This window comes from Ceratotherium simum, chromosome 1 (assembly GCF_057802395.1).
Source record: "Ceratotherium simum simum isolate JZ-2026a chromosome 1, ASM5780239v1, whole genome shotgun sequence".
Taxonomy (NCBI): Eukaryota; Metazoa; Chordata; class Mammalia; order Perissodactyla; family Rhinocerotidae; genus Ceratotherium; species Ceratotherium simum.
Genome location: NC_141900.1, coordinates 18,645,162 through 18,671,473, shown reverse-complemented (window position 1 = coordinate 18,671,473; position 26,312 = coordinate 18,645,162). Strand labels below are relative to the sequence as shown.

The following is a 26,312-nucleotide window of genomic DNA, read 5'->3' as shown; positions in this document are numbered from 1 at the left end:
TGGGGAGAGGTTCCCTTCTCTTTTCCACTTTCCTCTTGGCTGAAATATGGATGAGACGACAGGAGGTGGGGCAGCAATTTTGGACCACAAACTGAGGATTCCGGAGCTATGAGCTGGAAAGAGCCTGGGAGCCTGATGACCATGGGAGCACCTGGCCATTCCTGCCCTGTTTACATTTACATTACAGAGAAATAAGCTGCTATCTTGTTTAAGCTACTGTATTTTGCATTTTCTGCCACATGCAAGCAGTGGTAATCTTAATAAAGACATCATCATTAATGAAGACAGATCAATGCTAATCTTAAAAACATCATCATAAATGTAGACAGATGATGCAAATTCATCTTAAATTACTGGAGCTATAAAGACAATAATGCCTATATGGTTTATATAGTGCTTATATGATTGGAGTTTGACTAATATTGTGGGCCATGCAGTGAGGATCACAGTATTTTATAAAAGCTTACATCTTAAAATGCTTGACACTTACAATTAGAAGTACTTTACTATATATAAAGACAACATATTATTATGAGGTTGATAAGAAACGAAAATAAAGAAAACATTCACTCATGGAATGAATACAAATTGGATTACAAACAAAGGGTTTATATCAAGATGTATTTTTATTGGTAAGTGCCGCACAACAAATGGTGCATTTGTTTCAATAAACAGTAGTAAACGCACAAAGTGGACAATGAAATAGTATCAGTAAGGCAAAACATCATAGACTGGATGGAGAAAGGCTGGAGAAAACGTGGCGAAAGAAAAAGAAAGGTGTCACAAAGATGGAGCATTATGCCCAAAAGAGAATCAGTGCCATCATATGACTTTAAACAAAAGACATTACCAACCCTTATCAATAGATTCTCGGAGGAAAATAAAATGCCGCTACCGAGGTGGGGGCTGAAGTTTCATGGCAAATCGCGCGGCACCAGCTCGGCGTGGGTTCCCTGTGGTTAATGACAGGTGGGAATTCGGCCGAGCGGCCCGCCCGCTCCGGGGAGTGCGGACAGGTGGACGGCGAAACGCGCCTGGAAGAGGGCACCCGGGTAGTGTGGAGCGGCCCCCCCCGCCCCCGCTGCGCGCCGGAGCAGCATTCCCCGCAAGCCCGCCGGCGCCCGCCACCGTCTTCAGCCCGGCAGCAGCCCGAGCGGCGGGTGCGCGGCGCCCGCCGGCGGTGGTTGCCATGGTTTCCGGGGGTCACGTGGGCGCGCGGCGGCGGGGCGGGGGCGGGGCGGCCGGGCGGGGGAGAGGAGCGGCCGCGGCGGGCGCGGGAGGAGCCGGAGATGCTGCCAGCCCTCCCGGGGCCGCGCTCGCTCAGCCACCGCCGCCGCTCGGAGCAGCCGCGCGCCAGGAGCTGCGGGCCGGGCCAGCCGGGCCGCCGGGGCCCAGTGCGCCGCGCTCGCAGCCGGTAGCGCCGCCAGCGCCGTCCGCGCTCGCTCGGGGGCCGCGGGGCCCGAGGCCGGTCCGCGGAGGGGGCGAGGGCGGCGCCCGGGTGCCCGCCGCCCCGGAGGCAGGATGAGCATCGAGATCCCGGCGGGACTGACGGAGCTGCTGCAGGGCTTCACGGTGGAGGTGCTGAGGCACCAGCCGGCGGACCTGCTGGAGTTCGCGCTGCAGCACTTCACGCGCCTGCAGCAGGAGAACGAGCGCAAAGGCGCCGCGCGCTGCGGCCAGGAGGGCAGGACCTGGGGGGACGCGGGCGCCGCCGCCGCCGGGGGCGGCACCCCCAGCAAGGGGGTCAACTTTGCCGAGGAGCCGGTGCACGCTGACTCGGAGAACGGGGAGGAGGAGGAGGCCGCGGACGCAGACGCAGGGGCGTTCACCGGTGAGGACCCGACCCCCGCACGCCCCGGCTCCCCAGTGCAGTTCCCCCCTTTTTGCCCTTTAATCCTGCAGCTTTGCTCACCCACCCTTGCCCGCCTTCTCCACCTTCCCTACCTTCCTATCTCGCCTACCCCCTCAGCATCCATTTCTGTCTCTCCCACTCGCCCACCTTCCTACTCTGCTCTCATGCCCTCTCCTCGTCCCCTCCCCTGGAGGTTGGGAGCTGAAAGGTTGGGTTCTCGTCCTGGACTCAGAGGCAGAGGACGACCGGTTTGAGTGGGCATCTGAAAGACAACTTCCACTGTGGTTGGAAATATTTCGTTTGACGGGTACCATTGTGCATAAAAAACTGGCCCATTTGGCGTCCTCTTTCAGCCCTTATGTTTATTAATAGAGCGTCCAAAGAGAAGAGGTGAGGGGTGTTCAATTGGATTGGCTTTACTGTTATTAGGATGGCCAATTCACTAAAAGGAGCATGAAATTGGACTCACTGGGGCAGAACAAAATTTATGGTAATAGCTTTCATATTTTTGGAAACAGACAAATCTATTAATTTCCCATTTATCAATACCGCATTTTGTTGTTTTTGGACACACAACAAAGGATCCTGTTTAGCCTGCGACCCATGGGGTTTTTGGAATGAGGAAACGGGCTAGTGGTTTGCTTTTTATTTAAAACAAATATTGAATGATATGGAGCCTTTTTTTAAAAAATAAAAAGTGTGTGAAAAACACTGTAGGAAGTTCTGAAAGCTTGTTGGTTGTCTTTAGAATGAAAAACCAGTGAGTAATTGTAAGGACTGTGCCAGACACTGAAGCTGGAAAGAATGAATGGAAAAGAAAAAGGAATTTTCTCAAATAGCTGCTCCTGGCAAGTCCCACCCCTTCTGCTTACAACCCTTTTTCCCTAACACACAGACGGACACGCACATTTACAGCTTCCTGTGTTTACACGACATGCCCAGATCCCATCTTTATGGCATCCCAAGGCTAAAATACCATGGTGTGCAAATGTGCAAGTGTTTTTTTCTCTTTGTGGTGGAAAGCAAACGTGCGTTCAGCGTTGCACCAGCCTTTATTTATTTACACTGCTTGTGGTTTGTGTGTCCGCAGAGCATTTCATATAAGGAAAACATTTTCAAGTGTCATTTCCTTGTGCATGTTGCTAGGAAGGTGTTTCTTTTCTTTGCAAAATTATTGAAATGTGTTATAAAATCAGTGTATTTTTAGCTTGTCCAAAATAATCACAAAAGCCCTGGAAATTAGTGCTCTATGAAGATAAAAGGGAAGATGGTTACTTTAAAAATTTTAATTTTGGTTTTGTTAATGTTTCCAGGGATAGGATGATCATAGTCTTAATTGTTCTTTTTGCGCAAGAATTTAATCAAATGCCTTTCTTATTAGAAGCAAGAAAAAGATAAAATAATACATATTTTAAGTAGATGAGAAAGAGAAGCCAATGATGGGTGACACAGAAAGGGCAGAGGCATCTAATACTTCTTTTATGCTCCTGAGACAGGCATGCACACACACATACATACACATGCACACACACAAAGGGAAAAAGGACTTGTTTCCCATATGGGAGGAAACTAGGAATTTAGGGACTTGGTAAAGAACCTATATATGTTCGATACAATATATTGTCAGTATAACTAAAATATTTTGTTTGTATAATGCTTTTGAAGTACTTTGCATTGGTGATTCCCTTTTCTCCTTACAACAATGTGTATTGTACACAGAACAGATTTTATTTCCATTTTGCAATGAAGAAATAAGCCATTAACTTCTAAACAGCAGGGATCATTTTAAATGGTTTTATATTCTCCAAGGCACCTAGACTCTAAAAATTTCTCAGTGTGAGTTTTAATAAATGCTTATTAACCAATTGCACTATTTATTCCCCAGCCCTAGCCCCAAGGACTTTAAAACTTTTTTGACTGCAACCAAATACAGTGTGACCATTATCCAATACACACATCTGTGTATAGGTGTAACAGAAACTTTGGCAGTGGTGCTTCCTTCTACTTGGTGCAGTAGAAAACATCTACTAGAATATTATCTATTCCAATCAATTCTCTCTCTCGCTCTCGCTCTTTTTTTTTTTTTTTTCTGAGGAAGATTAGCCCTGAGCTAATATCCATTGCCAATCCTCCTCTTTTTGCTGAGGAAGATTAGCCCTGAGCTAACATCTGTGCCCATCTTCCTCTCTTTTGTATGGGGATGCCTTCCTCTTTTGATGAGCGGTGCGTAGGTCCATGCCCAGGATGCAAACCTGCAAACCCCTGGCCGCTGAAGCAGAGCGCACGAACTTAACCACTACACCACCAGGCCGGCCCCCAATTGTCTTGTTTTTTTTAAGCAAATTGTGTTGAGACCTGCAGTTTAAAAACAATTATAGATTACCAAGGGGTTGGCAAACTTTTATGTGAAGGGCCAGACAGTAAATATTTTAGGCTTTGTGAGCACGATATGGTCCCCATCACATATTCCTTTTTTTTTTTTTTTTAACAATGCTTTAAACACATCTTCCCTTTGGAGGTTGGGGTTGTACAGAACTGGCCCCAGTTTGCCAACCCCTGGTGAGAGCAGAGAAACAAGTCAAAATTGTGCCATTGGAAAAAAAAACAAAACAGGAATGAGCCTATCAGTTTAATATCTACATCCAAAGAAGTACCAAAACATGAGAAACACCAGATCCTGGGTAATTCTCCTGGCATAGTAAAGAGTAAGTACTAGAAGACAAGTCTTAATTTACTGTGACACAGCACAAGACCAGCTGGATCAGTAATTCTTAAGTTTTAATATGCATCTCAAGGAAGTTTGATTCAGAAATGAGTATTACCTGGTACCATTCTTGAAGAGCTTTTTTGAATAGGTTGGGCTGGGACATGGGATCTTTTTTTTTTTTTTTTACAGACATTCTAGGTTATTCTGATATCCATAGTTCTCTGAACACACTTTGAGAAACATTGATCAACAGATAATGATGATAATAATCTCTCTTATTAGCAGTTAAAAAAATAGCTGCCATGTATTGACCTTCACTGTGTGCTGAGCACTATCTAAATGCTTTAATTCATTATCCCAGCTTTATGAGCAAGATGAGCCTGTGACTTGCCCAGTGTTTCACAGCTAGTGTGCTGCAAAACCAGGGTTGGAACGTACACTGTGCTCTTAACTCCCAGGATTTATCTCTGGAAGGGGGTAGGGCTAGCATCACTTGAGCATCCCTTTTACATCAAGCTCTACTTTGAGACCCTTACTGTGTTTAATCTTTAAATTAACTTGAGAAATTAACTTGTCCAAGGTCACATAGGAGAGTAAGTAGCAGAGCCTGGTTTCTTACTCACATCTGTCTGACCCAAGACTATCCGGGAGTTCTTCCTAAATGAAATGCAACCTGTGGGCTGACTCACAGGTCAGGTTTTCCTGGTTATTTTTCCAGGAATGGTGATGAGTTTGCATTGATTGGTTCATACCCGTTTTCATGAATCCTTTTAGGACAAATGATGGTATTTATGAGAGGTTGGGCAAAAAGGCAAGTTTTTGACCATGAAACTGGTGCCCATTGACTCACGTAGGGATCAGGTATTTGATCTTGACCTCATAGTGGGGTGGTTGAATCAAATAAGTGAGCCAGGGTCTGGTAGCATGGCCGTTGGTGGCGCTAGGCCAGATGATTAGATGTGTGAAGGGAGTCTTGACTTCTTTCCTGCCTTTACAAAGGATCCCTTCCTCTGCTGATAGCTTTCCCATTCCTCTTCTGTGCTTTTCTAATTTTATTATTTCTAATTTTTACCTTCAGTTTGCTATGAATTCTGGTTAAAAGGGTAGGCTTTAGGTGTTAGAATGATAATGGCATATGGTGATCCCCCTTTTGGGGAACTCTTGAAGTCCTGAAAGAAGCTATAATGGAGACTCTGCCTCCCTCTTCCTCATCTTGCAGAAAGTGAATAAAACTTGACATCTCACCTCTGAAAAGGTAGTGTCCCCAGGTTAGGAATTTATTAGAGGGGTTTACGGTAGGCCAGAAAGTTGGATCAGTACGAACCTGAAGTGGAATCTCTGGTAATTAATGGTTTTATGCAGGCATCAGTGTGAGATCTTGTGTTGCTCAATAATTTCTTCAGTGAAATTGCTGAAATTATAAAATGAAGTAAATAAAATTCCACATTACCCCGATAAATTGACGGGTGGTCAGAAATAAAATAAATTACGTACAGGTACCTGAAGAGCAATCAACCTGGAAGAAAAATAAACTAATATAAAATATGGAAGAATTAATTTTCTGTATTGTGGCAGAAAAAGATAAAGAGCTCAAAGTGGATACACAAGTCAAAAATATAGAGCCATACCTTATAAAGCAAGCATGTCAAAAGTATATAAATAGAAATTTACCATGTAAAAACTATGACTTAATCCTGCTAACTCTGACCTATGTCAGCTCTTTGTTGGAGGACCTTATCCACCTTTGATTTTTTACAATCTAAAGGGAATATGGAGAATTTACCAGAGATCTTTAAAATCATGCAAAATATTGGAAAGTTGGAGGTGGTAGGGGTGGTGGTGGTGGTAGGAGATTAAGAGAACAGTTATTATGAGAAGAAATGGTTGAAGGAAAGTTGAGAAAAATATTCATGTGTCTGAAAAAAGTTTTCTTAGAAGATTATGAGCAAATATTCTTCATTTATGTTAGATACAGTGTTAGAAGAACTAAGTTTCTTGAAGAAGTAAGAAACCTGAAGAACTAAGTAACATGAAGAATGAAAGTTGGAAATTCATCTGTCTGAAATGGTTTATGTGGTCTTCCTAACATGAGACGGCTGAGCAATAAGGGCGATAGACAGATTGATTTCCCAAGAATCTGCTGTGAAAATGTTCTTAACCATGCTCATACTGGGAGTAAAAAAATACATTGACCTGTTGAGTTCATGACCTAACTGACAGCAGGAAATTGTAGAGAGTAATCATAACTTTAAAGAATTGCTGATTTATTGGGCTCACTTCTGTTTGCCCTTATTTAAGAACTTCCTCTCTCTGTGGCTACTAGAAATTATTATGAGACAAAGCGGCCAGTTGTTAGCTCCGGCCTCTCCCGGCGTGTAGCTGTCAACATATGACTAAGGAAATTTATTTTAGTGGTTGTAGTTATCTTATGCAACTGACTGAAAGTTAGGATATCTTTTTAATATATCATCAACATCTTAAATACATTTAATCGGTTTGAAAAATGTTCATGAAAGTCAGTTCTTTTGGATTAACTTTAAATTAGACAACATTTATTTTCTTTTATGTATGAAGCGCTGTGCTAGGCACAGTGACATCTTATCATACTAATAGTAGCTACATCATAAGGTTGTTACGAGGATAAATGGATTAATATTTTTAAGGCCCCGGGGGCAGTGCACACAGCAAGCAGTGACTACGTGGGAAACAAATGAGCTCATTAACGTGAAATCTTACAGACGTGTAAACTTTTTTTGCAGAATAGCAATTTCATTGTGTTTTGTGGAAATGAAGCTAGTGTTTGCATTTTTTTAGAGAAATGAAGTAGGAAATGAGCTTACGTGGCAGTTCTACTTAGGATTTAATGCAAAGTTATGTTGCACAGTAATAAAACCACATCCTTGCAAGTCATCATTTGTAGCTAAGAGCGCCAGGATTTTGTAATTAATGAGACTTTGTGGTCTTTGGCTATTAGAAATTTACATGGTAGTTTTAAATCCTCCTGAAATGTATTACATGATTCATGACAATGGATAAAATATTGAAGCTATTATTTTAGTTGTGAGCATAAAACAATAATATTAGAGAAGAATTAAAAAATATTTGGGTTATAAATGGTAATTGTGATTTTCAAAGTAGAACAGTTAAGAACATTATTCATTTTAATGGTAGTATTAAGTGGATTGCTTTAGGTATTGGAATTGGGAAATCAAAGGATTTAAAATAGTGTCCTTTCTCAAACTCTTATCCATCTGTTAGTTTAGGCTTTGGGAAATGGGAGGGAGAGGGAGACACAGAGGGACAGAGAGACAGATGGAGGGACAGAGATGGAGGGACGTGAAGGGAGGAGGAAGAGGGAGAAGGGTAAAATCAATTGGGACTTGTAAAGGGCTCTTTGAGTAACTTATCCTTTGTCTGAAGAGAGGGCACAGAATGAAAACACCTAAACAAAAATTGAAGCATTGAATGCTTTCATTTGTCTACCTCTCTTAAAAATCAAACTGTTTAGCCATTATTTAATGTAAGTTGTAAGCTGTCCATTTGAGGTTGCACATAAAGTGATGTACTGTGTCTGGGTAGGATGGAGTAAATGTTTAATGATTTTGTTGCAAATCTCATTCCATGGATTCCAGTAAATTTCCAGCTGTCAAGATTTTGTTCATAGCTGTGTCAAAAAACAAATGTGTTTCTTTTTCAACTGTGTAAATACTACCAAGAGACTTTTGAATTTGTCAATGAGGCGTGTGTTTGTGACCCATTAGGAAAGTCATTTAATGAGAGTAGTAGCAATAGAGAAGGCCTATGGTGGAGGTTGGGTTTGATGGCATATTTTAGGATGAGGGATTCAGTGAAGGAGGTTGAGTGACTGACCGCACGGTCCTTCCTTTGTAGTGTCTGGAGTTACATAATACCAGAAAGGGGTGACACCTGGGATGGCCTATTAGGAGAAGGAATGTATGCAAGTTGGAAGGAAGGATGCTGTGCTCCTTCGCTCACTCATTCACTTGCTGCAGAAATATTTATTGAGAGCCAACTCTTACGTTTTTTTATTTTCAAAGAAAAAAGTTTATTCTCTTAAGTTTACTATCTCTAGACTTCTCGAGAAACAAACCTTTCATCAGAGACTGTCTCACTGGTAGTATGTGTAATCTATTTCATTTAACACTTGGAGCAGCTGAGAGCCAGAGAAAGTCCTTACCCAAATTTAGTCGATTTCGGTCTTCTTGTTCATAGACCTATCACTTACATTTTGTGTGCTATTTATATTAACTTACATATTATGAATTCTTTCCGTCTTCCATGAAGGTGATGGATAAGGTTTAAAAGGCTAGACTAAAGAGGAGTACTTTTGTACTTTTGCCTTCCGAATTGCCAATTTTTTTGCTCTTTGATCTTTTTCACTGCTGTGAAATCTTATATTAGACTTTATTTTTGTGCCAGTTGCTTAAGAAGAGACAATGGAAAAGAAAAAAGAGTGCAATGATTTTTCTGAGCTGGATGAATCACCATCATTGTGTTCCTGGTCCTGTTCTTATTGCCCTTCCAGCCTTATCCATACCGTGTAGTTGTGTTTTGGATCATCACAAAACCCCATATAAAAACCTCACTATGACGCTGATCATTATCTTTATTTTACGGGAGCAAGTTTTCTGTTTCGGAAATTCAAAATGACTCAGACTGTCCCATTATGTAATTATTTTGTGGAAAGAATTTGAGCTAAAATTTTCAGGTCATGGCTTACATGAAAACAAAACAATCTAAAAAAATCAGAAATATAAACACAGTTGGTGTAACATTTATAAATGTTTCAGCAGTGGGCTCTGCCATGTGTAGCTTAATATGTTTGGAAACTAAAAGAAAAAAATCATCCCAGTTGCTGCTGTTTAAAAATGTTTCTGTATTTTAAAAAAAGACAAAAGGTCAGAATATAAACACATGTTCCACATAAAAGTGAAGCCAAGAAGATATACTGTACACAGTTATTCCAGTATCCGTTTGGCTAGGGACTGACATGGTTTAATTTACATTAGCTGTTCCAAGACAAAATAATTCATGGGAGTGATATTGAGGGGATTTTTTTTGGATAAAAAAGAAGGAAAAAAGTTTCCATTTGTTTACATACATTTCAGTTAGACCCAAAACGCATCTTTCCAAAAGGTTACGCTGAATTAAAACATGACTCGGCTGTTTCATTTCAGTTACTGTAGAAAGCTAGTATTCATTAAATGGTATTCTTTTTATTTAATAATAATTGTTAACATTTTTGGCTGCTTAAGTGCTAGACACTGAACAAGGCCGTTTATACATATGTCATTTAGCACCCCCCAAAGTAAGTGGTGGAGCCAGGATTTGAACCTGACAGTCTGAGTTCAGAGCCCGTCTCCTTAACCATGGTACATACACTTCATTTTCAATAACTCTTATAGCAATAACGTAATGAAAAAGAACCACATATCAAAAAATAAGCTGTCTACTTTTCCCTATAAAAATTTGCAGTCTAGCCCAGCATTTATCTTTCCCTTTTATAATTTGTTTTCTCTGTGTATTCCACCCAAATTAGCACTTCATATACTTTAGAAATTCAGTAAAATGTTTGTTTTTAGAAATGAACACCTCCTATCCTGAGCTGTTGAATTCTCAAAACGTTTTGATTATGTACCCTTATTAGCATAATATATTTATGCACTCCCAATGTCTCTTTATAAGTTTTATACATGTACCAATATCTTAATTTATTATATCTGTAGTAAAGCATCTCACAATATAAATTTTGAAAGGAAGAAGTAAAAAGTAATTGTAAACAGTTCTCATTTTTTTCTAATCCCCATTTTTTCTAATCCTCCAGAGCCATATACTCTGCCTTGGGGTACATGAATCCATTTTGGAGACCACAATTCTAAACAATACAACTTAACTTGATGCTCTATTAATATATGAGGTAGCTATGATCAACTTTGGTTTCCTGATTTAAGCTCCTAGATTATAAATAAAGTCCTGTGGGTAGGCAGGTCCTAGTTTGTGTGTATGTGTGTGTCTTTTTTTGTTTGTGTGTTTGGTGAGGAGGATTAGCCCTGAACTAACATCTGTTGCCAATCCTCCTCTTTTTGCTGAGGAAGATTGGCCCTGGTCTGACATCTGTGCCCATCTTCCCCCATTTTATACGTGGGACGCCTGCCACAGCATGGCTTGATAAGCTATGCGTATGTCCGAGCCCGAGATCCGAACCTGTGAAACCTGGGCTGCCAAAGCGGAGTGCGCAAACTTAACCACTATGCCACCAGGCCGGCCCCTGTGTGTGACTTTTTTAAATAGACATTCATTAGGTAAGTTAATTGCTTGACGCAATAGAAGTGTGGCAGAATAAAGAGGAAAATTCTATCTTATACAAAGGAAATAAAATCATAATAAAATAAAATCTTACCCGAAAGGTAAGATCCAGGTTTTTTCTTTTCACCATGTATTCCGTCTGCACCTTGAACTCCAACCTAGATTGTAGAGGAGTACTAATGTTCTGGTGCCAATTTTGGAGATGTGACAAAAAGTCATATCATATTATAAGTGTTTACTTATGAATCACTCAATCATGGAGATGCCAGTCAGACTTAGAAAAAAAATCTAAAGTTTAAAAGAAATGCAGTTTCATAGAGTATCCCAGGAAAAACATCTCTAGAGACAACAGTTGGTTAGGAGGGAGACTTTTCACTGTCTCCTTTTTTGTAACTTTTGAAAAAATGCTTATCATATACTTGTGTTACCTATTAAATAAATTTTAAGTGAAAAAAGACATGAATGAAAGACACTTCTGTTGTAAATATCTGTTCAGTAGTAAATAAAACACATCTATAGAGGCATACGACATGGTTCTAAAGTGCAGTAACCAAGTACTCTTGCGTATGTTATTCTCTTGGTCCTGCGTGCCTAGTCCTCTTTCCTTACCTTTCTGCCAAATTCCACTCTTTCTCCGAAGGTTAGCTTAAATTTCACCCTACCAAAAATCTTTGCAAGATTCTCTGGTTGACGTTAACGGTATCAATATGGCAGAATGAGTATGCCCTCCATCAGAGTAAGCTTTGCAGGTGTCAGATGTCCCCGCCACAGGCAGGCGGGAAGATGCTCCCCCTCTAAGGCTTTCCGGTGTGCACTGCACTTTGCCCACAGTAGGTGCTCAAGTATATTTTAAGTTAACCTCAATTGAATACTGAATGTCTAATAATAGTAAATGTCTAGAAATATATTTTTCTGAAGTGATTGAAACCTTCTTAGGCATGTAAATATTTAAAATAGTCCCCTAATCGTTCTTTACATCAGTGCATTTTAAAATGTTTTCATGAAATATAAAAGCCTCAGCCTATCTTTGGTTTCATAGGTTTAGACTTCATTATATTAAAAATGAGGCTATAGTATATTTTGGTCTGATATTTGCTCACTCTGCAAAATGCAAAGAACACAGGCACACAGGCTTGTCTTGCCGATAAGGATTCCACGTTCTCATCCAAGAGATGTTCTGACCCACCTAACCCTCCCCGTCACTGCTTCTGCTTATAAGAGCCTGGTGCTAAAGCCAAAACTCATCTGTTGCCCTGAACCTGCTTTGTCCTTTTTCCTTTGTCCCTCCTCATTGCTCCTACCCCCTTGAATGCAAGCTGCCTTCCTCCCTTGATTGCCCAAATCCTGTCCACCCCTCAAGGCGCATTTGCTCTTTGGAGCCTCCAATTTTCCTCCAGCTCCTGCACAGACCTCCCCTCTCTTTAAGATGCAAACTGACACATCCACCTGCTTACCAGCTACCTCCCTGCGTGTTCTGCAGGCGTCTCCAAATAGTTGAGTCCTAAACCGAATGTGTTACCTTCTGCCTCGCTTATTATTCTTTCCTATGCCTCGCTTATTATTCTTTCCTATGCTCTCAGGTCATTCTTTTTCTTTTTCCTCCACTAATTTGATAAACATGGTCAGTAGAGCCCCCTTTCCTCCGCCTCATACTTCATAAACCTGGTAGTTTATGGAAAACAAACAGGTTGCTTTTAGTTGCTGAAAATTTAAGAGTAATGACATGAAAAATCAGAAACGGTGGAAACTTTTCTAAAAATATGACTTCACTTTGGCATGGCATGGACTCTGGGTTTGAGTCCAGGCTCTGCCATTTATAACTTTTGAAACCTTGAGCAAGTTGCTTTGCCACTTGTGCCTCAATTGCCTGGTCTATGAAATGGGAATAATGATAGTACCTACCTCAGAGAGTTGTTGTAAGAATCAAATGAGTGGCCAGCCCCGTGGTGTAGTGGTTGGGTTCACTGCGCTCCGCATTGGAAGCCTGGGTTCGCAGGTTCAGATCCTGGGCACAGACATACACCACTGCTCAGTGGCTGTGCTGTGGCGGCGCCCCACGTACAAAATAGAAGAAGATTGGTACAGATGTTAGCTCAGGGCGAATATTCCTCAGCAAAAAAAAAAAGAATTGAAACAGTGTCAGGCATATACCAAGCATTATATATGGGTTTGTTAAAAAAAGAAAGAAAGGAAGGGAAGACAGGGAGAAAGAAAAGAAAGAGCAAGTTTTAGAAGTCAGTGAGAACACGACAGTCGTAAGATGAAGTTCCATTGGAAATGTAAGAAACTAGAGATTGATTTCAAAGCAGTGTAGGAATAGTACTTTTTAAAAGAAGTTATTAATGAAAAATATAAAAGTAAAACCTTTAGATCTTTTAGCTAAGTGTTTCAAACTTTGAAAAACCCACACTCCTTTAAATCTCAAGCCACCCCTTTAATTCCTTTTGAAATGCAAGGTAAATAGTCTGACTTTTTTTTTTTAAAAAGTAAAAAAAAGCAGTGGGATAAAGCTTTGCTTTGTTTTCACACCATCTCTTCCCTTGAGAATCAGTATTTAACTGATAGAACAAATAAATTTGTGTGTGCAAAATCTCCAAGTTTATGGTTTTATTTAAGTTTTAACAAGTCATTTTAAAATAACTTAGGAAAGAGTAGGTAAAAGTATTGAAAATAGTCACTTCATTTAAATGAGGCAGATACTTGTAGTAAAAAACATGAATATGTGCCTGAAATATAAATTAATTGGAAAAAAGTTAGTTACACTAAATTGACAGCTTGTTGCCATTTCCTCACGTCATAATATTTATGAAAGCTCCTAAGCTCATGGTGGGACGAAGGTTTACCTAAGTTTTACGTTAGAATGTGATTTTATTCCGAAGACCCTTAATTCTGTACTTGCTCCACTACAAATTTCTATCTTAATATATTTTTAGAAGGAAAAAAAGGCAATCCTTTCGGATACTTTTGTTTTTACAAGTTATACACAGGTCTTTGATTTCTTGACTGTCATTAACAACAGTTTACCAACTAAGCAATATTAGGACTTTTGATTCATAATAATTCCTTAAAATAATTTCCTTGTAATTCTTTAAAAAGAAGCCCCAAAGTATTTTACTGTTTGAATTTTAACAAAAATTCATTTGTAAAAAGGATATTTTGTGAAAAATATTTTAGGATTTAGCATTAAAAAGGTATAAAATTTTAATTAATGCAAGATGAAGGAGTTCTGGAGTTCTGATGTACAGCATGGTGACGATAGTTACAAATACTGTATTGTATACTGGAAATTTGCTAAGAGGATAGATCTGAAATTAAATCTCGACACATATACACAGTGGTAGCTGTGTAGAAGTGATGGGTAAGTTATTTAGCTTCATGATGATGATCTTTTCACAATGTATACGTATATCAAAACATCAAATTGTACACCTTAAATATATACAATTTTTATATGTCAAAGAAAATAAAGTTAAAAAATACAATGTGAACTAATCTGATTGGGCTGATAGTGTCAGAGCGTACTGAGAGATTTTTATCTGTCAAAACCAAGTAGAGCAGAACGTTTCTTTCTCTTATTGTGAGATATTTTCAATATACAGAAAGGAAGAGAGACTAAATAGGGAACACTCACATAAGCCATTCCCTAGCTCTAACAAATTTTAACATTTTAACACTTCAGTTTTTTTCCTCTAAGAAAATATCACATGTGCAATAGGAGTCCCCTTGTGTACCCCTCTCTTATCCCATTCTCTTAACTTCTTTCTCCATAGATAACCACCACTGTGAGGATTTGGTGTTTATATTTCCTATGCCTGGTTTTATGCTGTTACTACATAGGCCTTTATCCTTGTAGAAATAGTGCTATTTTGCATATTTTCAAAATTTGTATAAATTGTGCCACTTATGAGTTTCATTTATGTAAATTATCATCTTTCAAGTTGTTTTTGAGAACAGTGTTTGAGATGATGTTACATTGATTCATGTAGGTCTAGTTCATTTATTTTAAACTGCTATGTAGTATACCCTTGTATAAACAAGACACTTTATCCATTCTTTGATAAATATTTTGGTTGTTTCCAATTTTGTTGTTATTACAGTGCTGTAGTGAACATCGTGTATGTGTGTGTGTATTATGCAAATGTACTAGAGGTTTTTTTTTTTTCCTCTTTTTGAGGAAGATTGGCCCTGCGCTAACATCTGTTGCCAGTCTTCCTCTTTTTTTCTTTTTTTTTTCTCCCCAAGGCCCCAGTACATAGTTGTATATCATAGTTGTAGAGTGGTAACTCTTCCATGTGGGCCACCGCCTCAGCATGGTTTGATGAGCGGTGAGTAGGTCCGTGCCCAGGATCCGAACCAGTGAACCCCAGGCCACCAAAGTAAAATTTGAGAACTTAACCACTACGCCACCAGGCCGGCCCTGTACTAGAGTTTTTAAGGTGGTTTTCCAAGTGTGCTCTGGGGACTGCTGGAGGATCATTCCCCTCCCACTCCTAGACCTTTTCAGGGTATCCGTGGGGTGAAAATTGTAATAATAATAATTTCTTTGTCTTTTTCCCCCTCTCATCCTCTCATAAGTCTATAGTGGAGTTCTTCAGAGGGTACATGATATATGATATTTTAACAGATCTAAATGCAGAAGCAGATGTGAGAACCCACTTGTCTTCTATTATACCAGGTTTGCAAAAATGTAAAACGAAATCATGCTTTTTACTAAGTTTTGTTTGTTTTGGCAAATATAGTTATTTTCCATAAGAATTTTGTTTGTGATAACATGTAATTGTTTTGTTCTTGGTAGTTTTAAATGAAATAATATTTTAAAAATTTATCAATTTTAATTTCTAATACAATAAATATCAATAGATATAACCCATATAAGCAGATACTTTTTAAGAGTGTATATAGGTTTTGAGACCAAAAAGTTTGAGGACTGCTGCTCTAGGGTGTATACCTAAGTGTGGAAAGGCTGGTTGTAGGGGAGACACAGCTTTAACTGCACCTTGTACTGCTGTATTTGCTCTGCAAAGTTGTTACACAACTTTACAGTCTCTGCGCTAGTGTAAGAGTTCCTGGCTCTCTACATTCAAGCTAACGTTTGATGTTGTCAGATTTTAACAAGCTTTGCCAGTAGGATGGGTGTTAGATATGGAATTTCATTGTGAATTGAATTTGCTTTTCCTGGATTATTAGTGATGCTGAGCATCTTTTTATTTTCATTGACCATATTTGTAGTTTATTTTCTGTGAAAATTTTTTTTCTTGTTCTTTGCAGTTTTTCCTAGCTGGCTGATTTTTTTTTCTTACTCATTTGTAGGAGGGTTTCTTTTCCTTCTTTCTTTTTTCTCTTGCTTCTCCTTCTTTTTGTAATGTTCTGGTTACTAATCTTTGTTGGTAATATACATTGGAAAAATCTTTTCCCAGTGTTGGGCTTATCTTTTCATTTTGTTTATGGTAACTTTGGTTGAACAGAATTTCTTAATTTTTTTGGGGGGGGGGAAGATCAGCCCTGAGCTAACATCCAATGCCAATCCTCCTCTTTTTTTGCTGAGAAAGATCGGCCCTGAGCTAACATCCGTGACCATCTTCCTCCACTTTATATGGGATGCCGCCACAGCCTGGCTTGACAAGCAGTGCGTTGGTGCACGCCCAGGATCTGAACCTGCGAATCCCGGGCCACCGAAGTGGAGCGCGAGCACTTAACTGCTTGTGCCACCGGGCCAGCCCCTGGAATTCCTTAATTTTAATGTAGCCTAACATTAATTCTTTCCTTTACACTTATGTTTTTTGTGCCTTGTTTAAGGAATCCATCTCTACCCTAAATTAAAAATACAATCCCTTCATTTTCTTGTAAAAATTAAAAAGTCTTGAGTTTCACACTTAAGGCTTTAATCCATCTATAATTTGTTTTTGTGTATGGTATGAGATGAGAATCTTATTTCACTTTTTAAAAATATGTATCATTTATTGACTTTTTTCCCCACTCGATTTTAAATATCAACTTTCCAGATAAATGTAAATGTACTTAAAGTCTCTATTCTGTTCTGTTGGTTTGTCTACCCATTCATCACTACCTCTTGCTCTTAATTAATAGGACTGTATGTGGTCTTGGTATATGGTAAAGTAAAGTAACTCCCAACTTATTTTTCTTTAGAATTGTTTAACTATTCATAGGCTTTTATTATTCCATAGAACTTTTAGAATAAGCTTCCTCATTTTTATGCAAAACTTTTTCAGGAGTTTTATTGGAATTATATTGAATTTATAAACAAATTTGGAGAGAATAGACATTTTAATGAGATTGAGTCTTCCTATCCATGAATATGGTGTATCCACATTTATTCTCTTTTTTTCATATTCTTCAATAGTGTTTTGTAGTTTTCTCCATATAAGATTTTCCTATCTTTTCTTAGTTTTATTTCTAAGTAACTTATTTTTGTTGTTGAAGGGGAGGAAGACTATCCTCTACCCACTCTGGGTCCTTTCTGGCTGGGCTACAAATTAAATTGACATGAGACCGAATAGCAGGAGAAAATCAAACAAAGCTTTATAACATGTACACATGGGAGAAACCAGGGAGCTGAGTTTCTCGACCAAATGGCAGAGATTCTCTTCTTAAATAGATTTAGGTAAAGACAAAGGAGGATGTTGGGGGTGTGGGAGTCAGTTATGGAAGATTACCAGAAAAGCACAGTAAGGTTATTATGCAGGCTTGCCTTCCACAGTGATAAGTTTCTAGAGATGAGGTCATCCCCCCCTCTTCCCAGTACAGAGAGAGAGATACCTTTACAAATGGAGATTTCCCTTACAAATGTAAATGTTTCGTCTTAGGAAGGACCCCTAGTATATCACTTTTAGGCAGTTTGGGGGAAGGTCAGATGTCCCTCAGAGAAAATAATCAAGGTGAAGAGACATATTTTTTTTTCCCCAAAATTTTATAATTAAAAATTTCAAAATAGAAAATGATTGAAAGAAATTTATGGGGAACATGTGAATACCCACCAAGAAGATTCTGTGATTAACATTTTACTATATTTGTCTTATCACATAGTTATCCATCTATCCATCCCTCTATTGATTATTAATCAATCATAGTTTTTTAATGCATTTCAAAGTTAACCAAGTAAACTCAGTACACTTCACCCTAAATACTTCAGCATGTATATTTTTAGGTAGAGTGCAATATCTGTTTTATAGTTTTTATTTTCTTTCAAGATAGAAGTCACATATAATGTTTTAGAGTTCTAGTAAATGGAATCATGCATTTCGCACTTTTTTTTTTTTGGTCTGGCTTCTCTCAGCACAATTATTTTGAGACTCACCCATGTTGTTGAGTATCAATAGTTCATCCTTTTTTATTGTGGAGTTGTCTTCCATTTCATGTGTATATCACAATTTGTTTATCCATTCATCTGTTGATGGACGTTTGGGTTGTTTCCAGTTTTTTTGGCTATTACAAATAAGGTTTCTATGAACATTCATGTACAAGTCTTTGTACGGACATGTATTTCCTTTTCTCTTGGGTAAATACTTCATATCAGAATAGCTGGATCATATTGTAGGTGTATGTTTAACTTTTTAAGAAACTGCCAGACTGTTTCTACCCACAGTTGCAGTTGCTCCACATTCTTGCCAATGCTTGGTCTGGTCAACCTCTACATTTTAGTTATTCTGATAGGTACAAAGTGTATCTTACTGTGGTTTTTTTTTTTTTTTCTTTTTATTGATGTTTTAATAGTTTATAACATTGTGAAATTTTGCGTTGTACATTTTCGTTTGTCCATCACCATATATATGTCTCCCTTCACCCCTTGTGCCGACCCCCTACCCCCATTGCCCCTGGTAACCACAGTACAGTTTTCTCTGTCCATGTGTTGGTTTATATTCCACATATGAGTGAGATCATGCAGTGTTTGTCTTTCTCTTTCTGGCTTACTTCACTTAACAAAATACCCTCCAGGCTCATCCATGTTGTTGCAAATGGGCTGATTTTGTCTTTTTTTATGGCTGAGTAGTATTCCATTGTATATATATACCACATCTTCTTGATCCAGTCATCGTTCGAGGGACATTTAGGGTGCTTCCACTTCTTGGCTATAGTGAATAATGCTGCAATGAACATAGGGGTGCATAAGCCTCCTTGGATTGTTGATTTCAGGTTCATTGGATAGACCCCCGTAATGGGATAGCTGGATCATAGGGTATTTCTATTTTTAATTCTTTGAGGAATCTCCATACCGTTTTCCATAGAGGCTGCACCAGTTTGCATTCCCACCAGCTGTGTGTGAGGGTTCCTGTTTCTCCACATCCTCTCCAACATTTGTTGTTTTTTGTCTTGGTGATTATAGCCATTCTAAGAGGTGTGAAGTGATATCTTAGTGTTGTTGATTTGCATTTCCCTGATGATTAGTGATGTTGAACATCTTTTCATGTGCCTATTTGCCATCTGTATATCTTCTTTGGAGAAGTGTCTGTTCATTTCCTCTGCCCATTTTTTGATCGGGTTGTTTGTCTTTTTGTTGTTCAGTTGTGTGAGTTCTTTATATATTGTGGAGATTAACCCCTTGTCAGATATATGTTTTGCAAATATTTTCTCCCAGCTGGTGGGTTGTCTGTTCATCTTGATTCTGGTTTTGTTTGTCTTGTAGAAGCTCTTTAATCTGATCAAGTCCCACTTGATTATTTTTTCTTTAGTTTTCCTAGTCTGGGTAGGCATGTCATCCGAAAAGATTCCAATGTCAGATAGTGTGTTGTCTATATTTTTCAAGAGACATATTTTGAGGTGGCCAATTTTGATCTCCCCCATTATTATAACTGGGATTTTTTTTTCTATTACATATTCTAATTTGTCATTACTAAGAATATATAAGAGGAACTGTTAAAACTTAGTAATAAAAAGCCCCTAATCAAACTGAGCAGAAGCCTTGAACAGTTCTATAAAGAAGACATAAGAATGGCCAATAAGCACATGGGATGGTGCTCAATATTTTTAGTTATCAAGGAAATGAAAATTGAAACCACAATGAGATGCCATTAAGCACATGCAAGAATGGCTAAAATAAGAAGATATGTTGGCAAAGATGTGGAGCAACTGGAACTCTTGTGTATTGCCTGTGAGAGTGTAAAATGGTACTTAGGAAAACTGTCTGTTTTTATACAGTTAGACATTCACCCACCTATGACCCAGCAATCCCACTCTGGGCATTTACTCAAGAGAAATAAATGCTTATGTTCACAAGAAGACTTGTATACAAATATTTATAGAAGCTTTATTCAAAATAGCTCAAACTGAACCAACCCAAACGTCCATCAGTAAGAGACTGGATAAACAAATTGTGGTGTATTCATACAACAGACTACTACTCAGCAATAAAAAAGAACAAACTATTGATCCTCTCAACAGCAAGAATGAATCTCACATTTATATGAAATTCAAAGATGGGCAAAACTAACCTATAGTGGTAGAAATCCTAACATTAGTTTCCTGTGAGATAGTGGGAATTGACTGTAAGGGGACTCATGGAACCTTTCCAGGGTGTTGGGAATGTTCTGTATCTTGATTGGAGTGTTGTTTACATAGGTCTATGCATTTGTCAAAACTCACTGAATTGTGCATTTCATTGTATATCAATTTTACCTTGATTAAAAGTAAATTGGAAACATGGATGGTCTTGAAATCCTGTTTTCCACGTTTTAGTTGAAAAATGCCATTGCTTTCTGCACTGATTATCTCATGAAATTTTTCATTATTTTTGTTGGACACTAACATCTGGGTTACATTTTTATAATTATGAGGCATAAATGGGATTGCTTTTTGCTACTTCTACAAAAAGCCAAAGGCTAGTCAAGCTCTACTGCTTTTATTTTATGTTTTCAGCCAATACTGTATTCTAATTTATAGGTTTAACAAATTTAACACTTGTCTAAATATCACTTACATTTGTCCAAATAATCTTTAGGTGTCACGGAGCACCCCTGTTATATTAATTTTTCATTGGCACTACTCATTTGGCATTTGTTGCACCTAGTATGTATTATATCAAGTGGTGTTCTAGGCACTGGGGATACAGTCGTGAAGCAGACAGACAAGGAAGGACTCTGTCCTCTCGGAGCTCACAGTCTCTTGGGGGAAGAAACACACAGTAAACATAACACACTGGTACCTTTAGATAGCTCTGATCGTGCTGAAGAAAATGAAACAGGATGACACGGTTGAGGACCTGGAGGGCGCTGCTTTAAACTAGGTGTTCCGAGAAAGGCTTCTTGAGGAGGGGACGTTAGAGCTGAGACTGGACTAGCAGGAACATCTGCTTTCTGTGAAGATGTGGGGGAGGATTTGAATATAGGTATTTTGTAACTGTGTTTATATGATTAGGCCAACCTTCATCACATCGCCTGATTGTTCTCTCAGTTGGTCTTCATTTCAAAGCCTTTATATTTTTCTTAATTACCCTTTTCTGGGTCTGTTTTCTTGTGACTTTATGGATGTGTGACAGTTTGAACTCTTGTGGCTTTTGGCTTTCGGGGTATTCTTAGTCTGGTCTGGATTGTTCACTCTCACAAACAGCACATTAGTCTTGTCAATCTGCCCTTTGCTTGTATTTGACCACGTAGGGTTAGCATATGCAGAAGCAGAGACTGCATCTCTGTAGTTTTGTCAGTGGCTTTTCCTATATCCTGCTTCTCTTTTGAGCGTGCCTTTTAAAATCCTAACGGTATTTGGGAGCCATTCTCTTGGCGTTGTTACTCCATCACCTCTCTGTGGTTTTATAAGCTTATCTACCTTAGGACTCTTCTAGCTGAAACTGTGTTTTTCTTTCTGTTCTTAAGCAGGCATTTTTGGTAAAGTTCTCATGAATTAAAAAGTGGAGAGTCAAGTTGATTCATAAGCAAAAGTAAGTAGCAGTGGTTTTTTTCTAGTCGAACAGTTATAAATTTTAGTACCTCAGTATTTTAGAATATCCATTATATTTCGAGAAGTTTGTTTTATGAACAGAAAGAACGAAAATGTGCATCTTTTTAGTGGTGCTTAAAGCTGGTGCTTTGTAAAAGCCGAAGTGTCTGTATTTCCTCTCACTCTGTCCCACCTCCAGCCGTGCTTCATTTCTCTAGGTTGGTTGAACCCCTGATCTCGTGCTGTATGATCACAAAGGAGGGAGAAAATTGGTCCCCCGAATGCCTGCCTCTCCAGCAGTTCCCATCACATCTGATCAGAGGTACTCTCAGGGTACATGGCTCGTAATCTGTATCTCCTTAGGACCAAGACTGGGAAGCTTTGGGGAGCACCCTCCAACTGTGGTTCTGTGCTGGTACCCCAGAGCCCCTCCAGAGGCCGAATCCCCATACATCCTTAGGTGCCATGTATCTGGAAAGAAGCTCAAGGCTGACAGCGGCCGCTCGAGTATCTCTAAGTTCTTATAAAAGTAGTCAAGCTCTTCATCCTCTAACAAAGATAAAGAATTAATGAATGGTCCTTTCTAATGTCAGGAATTAAAATATGTTTTAAAAAGTTTGAAAATTGTGTCTGTTCAGTTAATTAGCAAAATGGTTCAGCTTTTGTTGTTGTTTGCTTTTTTGCTATTGATCTTTTTAAAATGTTAATTCTTCCTTGGTTCGAGGGTCAGCCTTATTTCACTTTTAATTTTTAAAGCACAGGCATAAGAGTAATTATTCTGAGCTAAATATTTATCTGTCAAAAATAATGAGCTAACATGGTTTCAATTTACGTAATTTCTAGAATCTTTTATTTAGACAGTTAACAGATTCAGGAAGTGTTTTTTGCTAGAAAAGGCGACTAATACAAGAGTAGGGATGCTAATTATTCTCTTGACTCCAAGATTACTCTATACCTCTTACTTCAGGGGATATGAACACTTTTCTGCAAAAGGTCCATTTAACTAGTGTGGCTCCAGTATAGATAGGGTGGTTTTTTATGTTTGTGTATGTGTGTGTATGTGTGTTTAAATGACCACAGATGACAACTCAGGAATCTTATTTCTTTAACTTGGAACTTCTCTCCCAGCATTGTGCTCAGAGATGCAAACTACATGCACTGCCATCAACCTGGCTTTCCTTTTTTTTTTTTGTAAGGAAGCTTAGCCCTGAGCTAATGTCTGTTGCCAATTCTCAGCTTTTTGCTGAGAAAGATTGGCCCTGGGCTAACATCCATGCCCATCTTCCTCTACTTTATACGTGGGTCTCCACCACAGCGTGGCTTGACAAGCGGTGTGTAGGTCGGCGCCCAGGATCCAAACCTGCGAACCCTGGGCCGCCAAAGCGGAGCGCCTGAACCTAACCACTCCACCACCGGGGCCAGCCCCAACCTGGCTTTCCTTTTTGAAGACCAAACTCCCTGGTTCATGCTTTCAATGGACTGCTTTTGTTTCTATAGAATTTCTCAAGTGTCTTAGTCTTCTACAGAATTTCTCTTTTACCTAAATTTTTAAGTAGGTAGCTCCTTGTGTGGTGCAAGCCCTTGCCAGTCATTGTATTTGAAAATACAACCAGACTTGGACAGGCTCGTCAGGGGCAGGGACTCAGTGACATTTCCAGTGCCCACATCTGCATTCAAGAGACCAGTAAAATAAGTGGGACGAGGAGACTTGCTCGCTTAACTTTGTAGAGTTTATTGATCCATGTCGTGGGGGTGTTTACCCAGCGCCTCTTGTCTGCCAGGCACGGCTTCAGCTTTGGACATAAAGAGGTGAGAAGATAAGCAGGTCCTACTGGCACCAGGGAGGAACTGAGTCACAGGTGTGGGAAGAGAGGCTCATTCAGTTTACCTCAGGTAATGGAGGACTTTTCTTGTAAGCATACTCCAGCAGTAAGGAAGACTCAAGTTAGTTACACTTCTGGGTCTCCCAGCTGCAGAGGAATTAAGACCAATCTAGTGGAATATGGTTTTGGGAACTGAGGGGATCTCTGGTTAAACAAGTGTAAAGATGTTCCTATTCTATGGGACACAGGGACACAGGGCTCTCAGTATTCCCCTGGAATGGCGTTTGGGAGAAAGTCAAACCTATATAAATATTTCTGTATTTTTCCTTGAGGATTCACTAAGATCTTAGGTTATATCTCTTAAAAATTTTGAGAGTTTAGTATATTCTTAAATCATATTTGTTTGCTTCTCCAGGCAGATAATATGTTTCCTATTTTTTTCCTTCTGTATTCTCCTAGTCTCTAGTATTGGGTGTGTGTGTATAAATACACTGACAGAATATCCATAGAATAGGAAAATCTAAAGGTAGAAACCAAGAGTCTCAGAAAACTTAATTTGGCTTATCACATTTTAGAACATCATCTGTTAACTTTTTTTGTGAATTTATACTGCTGTCTACTTCATATATTTTTAAAAATGGTAATGTTAAAATTGATAATATTAGCTCATAATAAATAAGCATCAGTTGCTTACATATCTTTAGATAGGAATTTATAGTTTACAGGTACTTTCAAAGATCTTTATTTCTTTTCCTTCATAAAACCCCCCTAAAAGAAGGAGGGCAGATCTTAATTTTTCATAAGTTGAGAATTAAAGTTACACGATTCATCCAAGCTTTCATGGAAGGGACTGGAGCCAGTAGTGGAGCCCAGGCCTCCTGCCTCCAGTCGAGGGCCCTGCCCCATGCCCCGGGCCTCGTGGCCAACGGGACGGAACGGGACGGAACGTCAGCAGTGCCCTTCCTCGCCGGCCTCCTGCTCCCCTTCCCTGTGCTTAGGTTCCTGAGAGAGAGAACACCAGGCGTGCCCTGCCCAGAGGCACAATGCTTTATTTCCAGCAAGGCTTCCACCTTGAATCTCAACCTTCTTGCCCATTTTGGTAGGTAGACTAAAAATTCTAGAAAAATTGTGAAGGTTATTGTTAGCCAAATGTTTGTGCAGGCAACACTTGTGTTTCGTCCCTGCATATGGATATGAATAGATATGGATACGAGGGATTGCATTTTTGGTAATTGGTGTCAAAGCCCAGGGTTTACCTTGACCGCTGCACACTGCTTGCCTGGTGTACCCATCCCGTTCCCCATTTACTGGAAATCATAGTCATGTAACCTGTCTACCTGCAATTTAGAATTGATATAATTTCTAGCAAAAATATAAAGGAGAAATAAAGGAAAGTAATTTATCGTAAGTAATATGTATGTCACTAGCTATGTGCTTCAGTATGGACACAAGAAGATGTAATGTAGATTCCCCCACTTACATGTAGAATCGTTAAGAATATGAAAGCTGCAAATGTAGTCTGATCATGTGTATTGTACTGGCAATTCAAATACCCCAGTGACATTGCAGTAGTGACATGATTTTTTGAAATAATGAACATCTATTAGTAAAATTCCAAACAAAATTAAAAAAACCCCACAAAATTCCTTTGATTTATGTTGTAGAAAACTCTATGTATATTAAAACTGCATAAAATAATTGTGTTAGATATAAACAGTGTTAGGATCTAGGCTCAGATGGTTATAAACTGACTTTTTTGCCAACAGGAATGTCCAGTGGGATATTTGAAAGTAGTCCGGGACAAAAGTTGTGGGATCCGGGACAGTTGTTTGTTGTCCAGGACTGTCCTGTTCGTTGTCTGCCAAATGGCAAGGATGTCCTCTGAATTACTGTAGTGATTGAAAACGTTGCCCCATGAATTTAGAATACACTTTCTAGATGGCGATGCCACTTGTTGAAAATCTCTGCCTTAAACACTTTGGAAGGACACAGAAAGCTGAGAGGCCCCAAGAGAACAAAGACCTCCCAGCATTTCACACCAGAAGCTCTAGTGCTGTGATTTCATTGTCTCGAGAGGAGAGGCTAGAACGAGAGGAGAGGCTAGAACAAGAGGAGAGACTAGAGTGAGAGGAGAGGCTAGAGCAAGAGGAGAGGCTAGAGCATCTACTCTCTTTTTGCCCCAAGGCTGAGATGTGTTTTGCTCTCCTCCTGCCTTTATCAGCAGGCACTATCTATTCCACATTCCTGTGGTTAGAGTTTCTTGCCCCCTCCCAGTTCCCTGTCCTTGTAGCCTGCTGGGGAGGCTTTCTTTAGATGGGGTTCTGAAGCAATTGTGAAAAAGTGGTTTGAAAGTGTCCAAGAACACTCATGGAAGTGTTTTTTTCTTTTATGTGGTAAATATACATAACATACAATTTATCCAAGGAAAGGTTTTTATGTAAGTAATTTGTGACTTTGCAAATTCGTGGCTAAATTATTGTGGTATATAAATGAAAATTTTATCTCTCTTGATCAATTTGGAGGATATAATTTTGCTATAGTATTTGAATAATTGGGTTTGTGAATTATTTCACAAAGTTAATCTTTAATAACAATGGAAATCAATATGGAAGGAAATATTTACCTGTTATTGTGTGATTTCAGGAATCAATATTTTTGCTTTCTGTTCTCTATGAGGCAGCATTTTGGTGCTAGACGCACCTAGGTTCAAATTCTC

The 26,312-nt window shown here is 39.2% G+C and overlaps 1 protein-coding gene across 3 annotated transcripts in view; it reads left to right on the top strand.

Moving 5' to 3' along the window:
* Positions 1–1,366: 1,366 nt before the first annotated feature.
* PRKAR2B (protein kinase cAMP-dependent type II regulatory subunit beta) overlaps positions 1,367–26,312 on the top strand; it is a 107,257-nt gene continuing 82,311 nt past the window's right edge. Inside the window, exon 1 of one of the 3 annotated variants that reach the window (XM_087438633.1) lies at positions 1,367–1,831. In XM_087438633.1, coding sequence (XP_087294759.1) covers positions 1,522–1,831 — 310 coding nt within the window. In that variant the 5' untranslated portion in view covers positions 1,367–1,521. The remainder of the gene's footprint in view (positions 1,832–26,312) is intronic. The other 2 variants (XM_087438587.1, XM_004439292.3) reach the window with 2 other exon arrangements.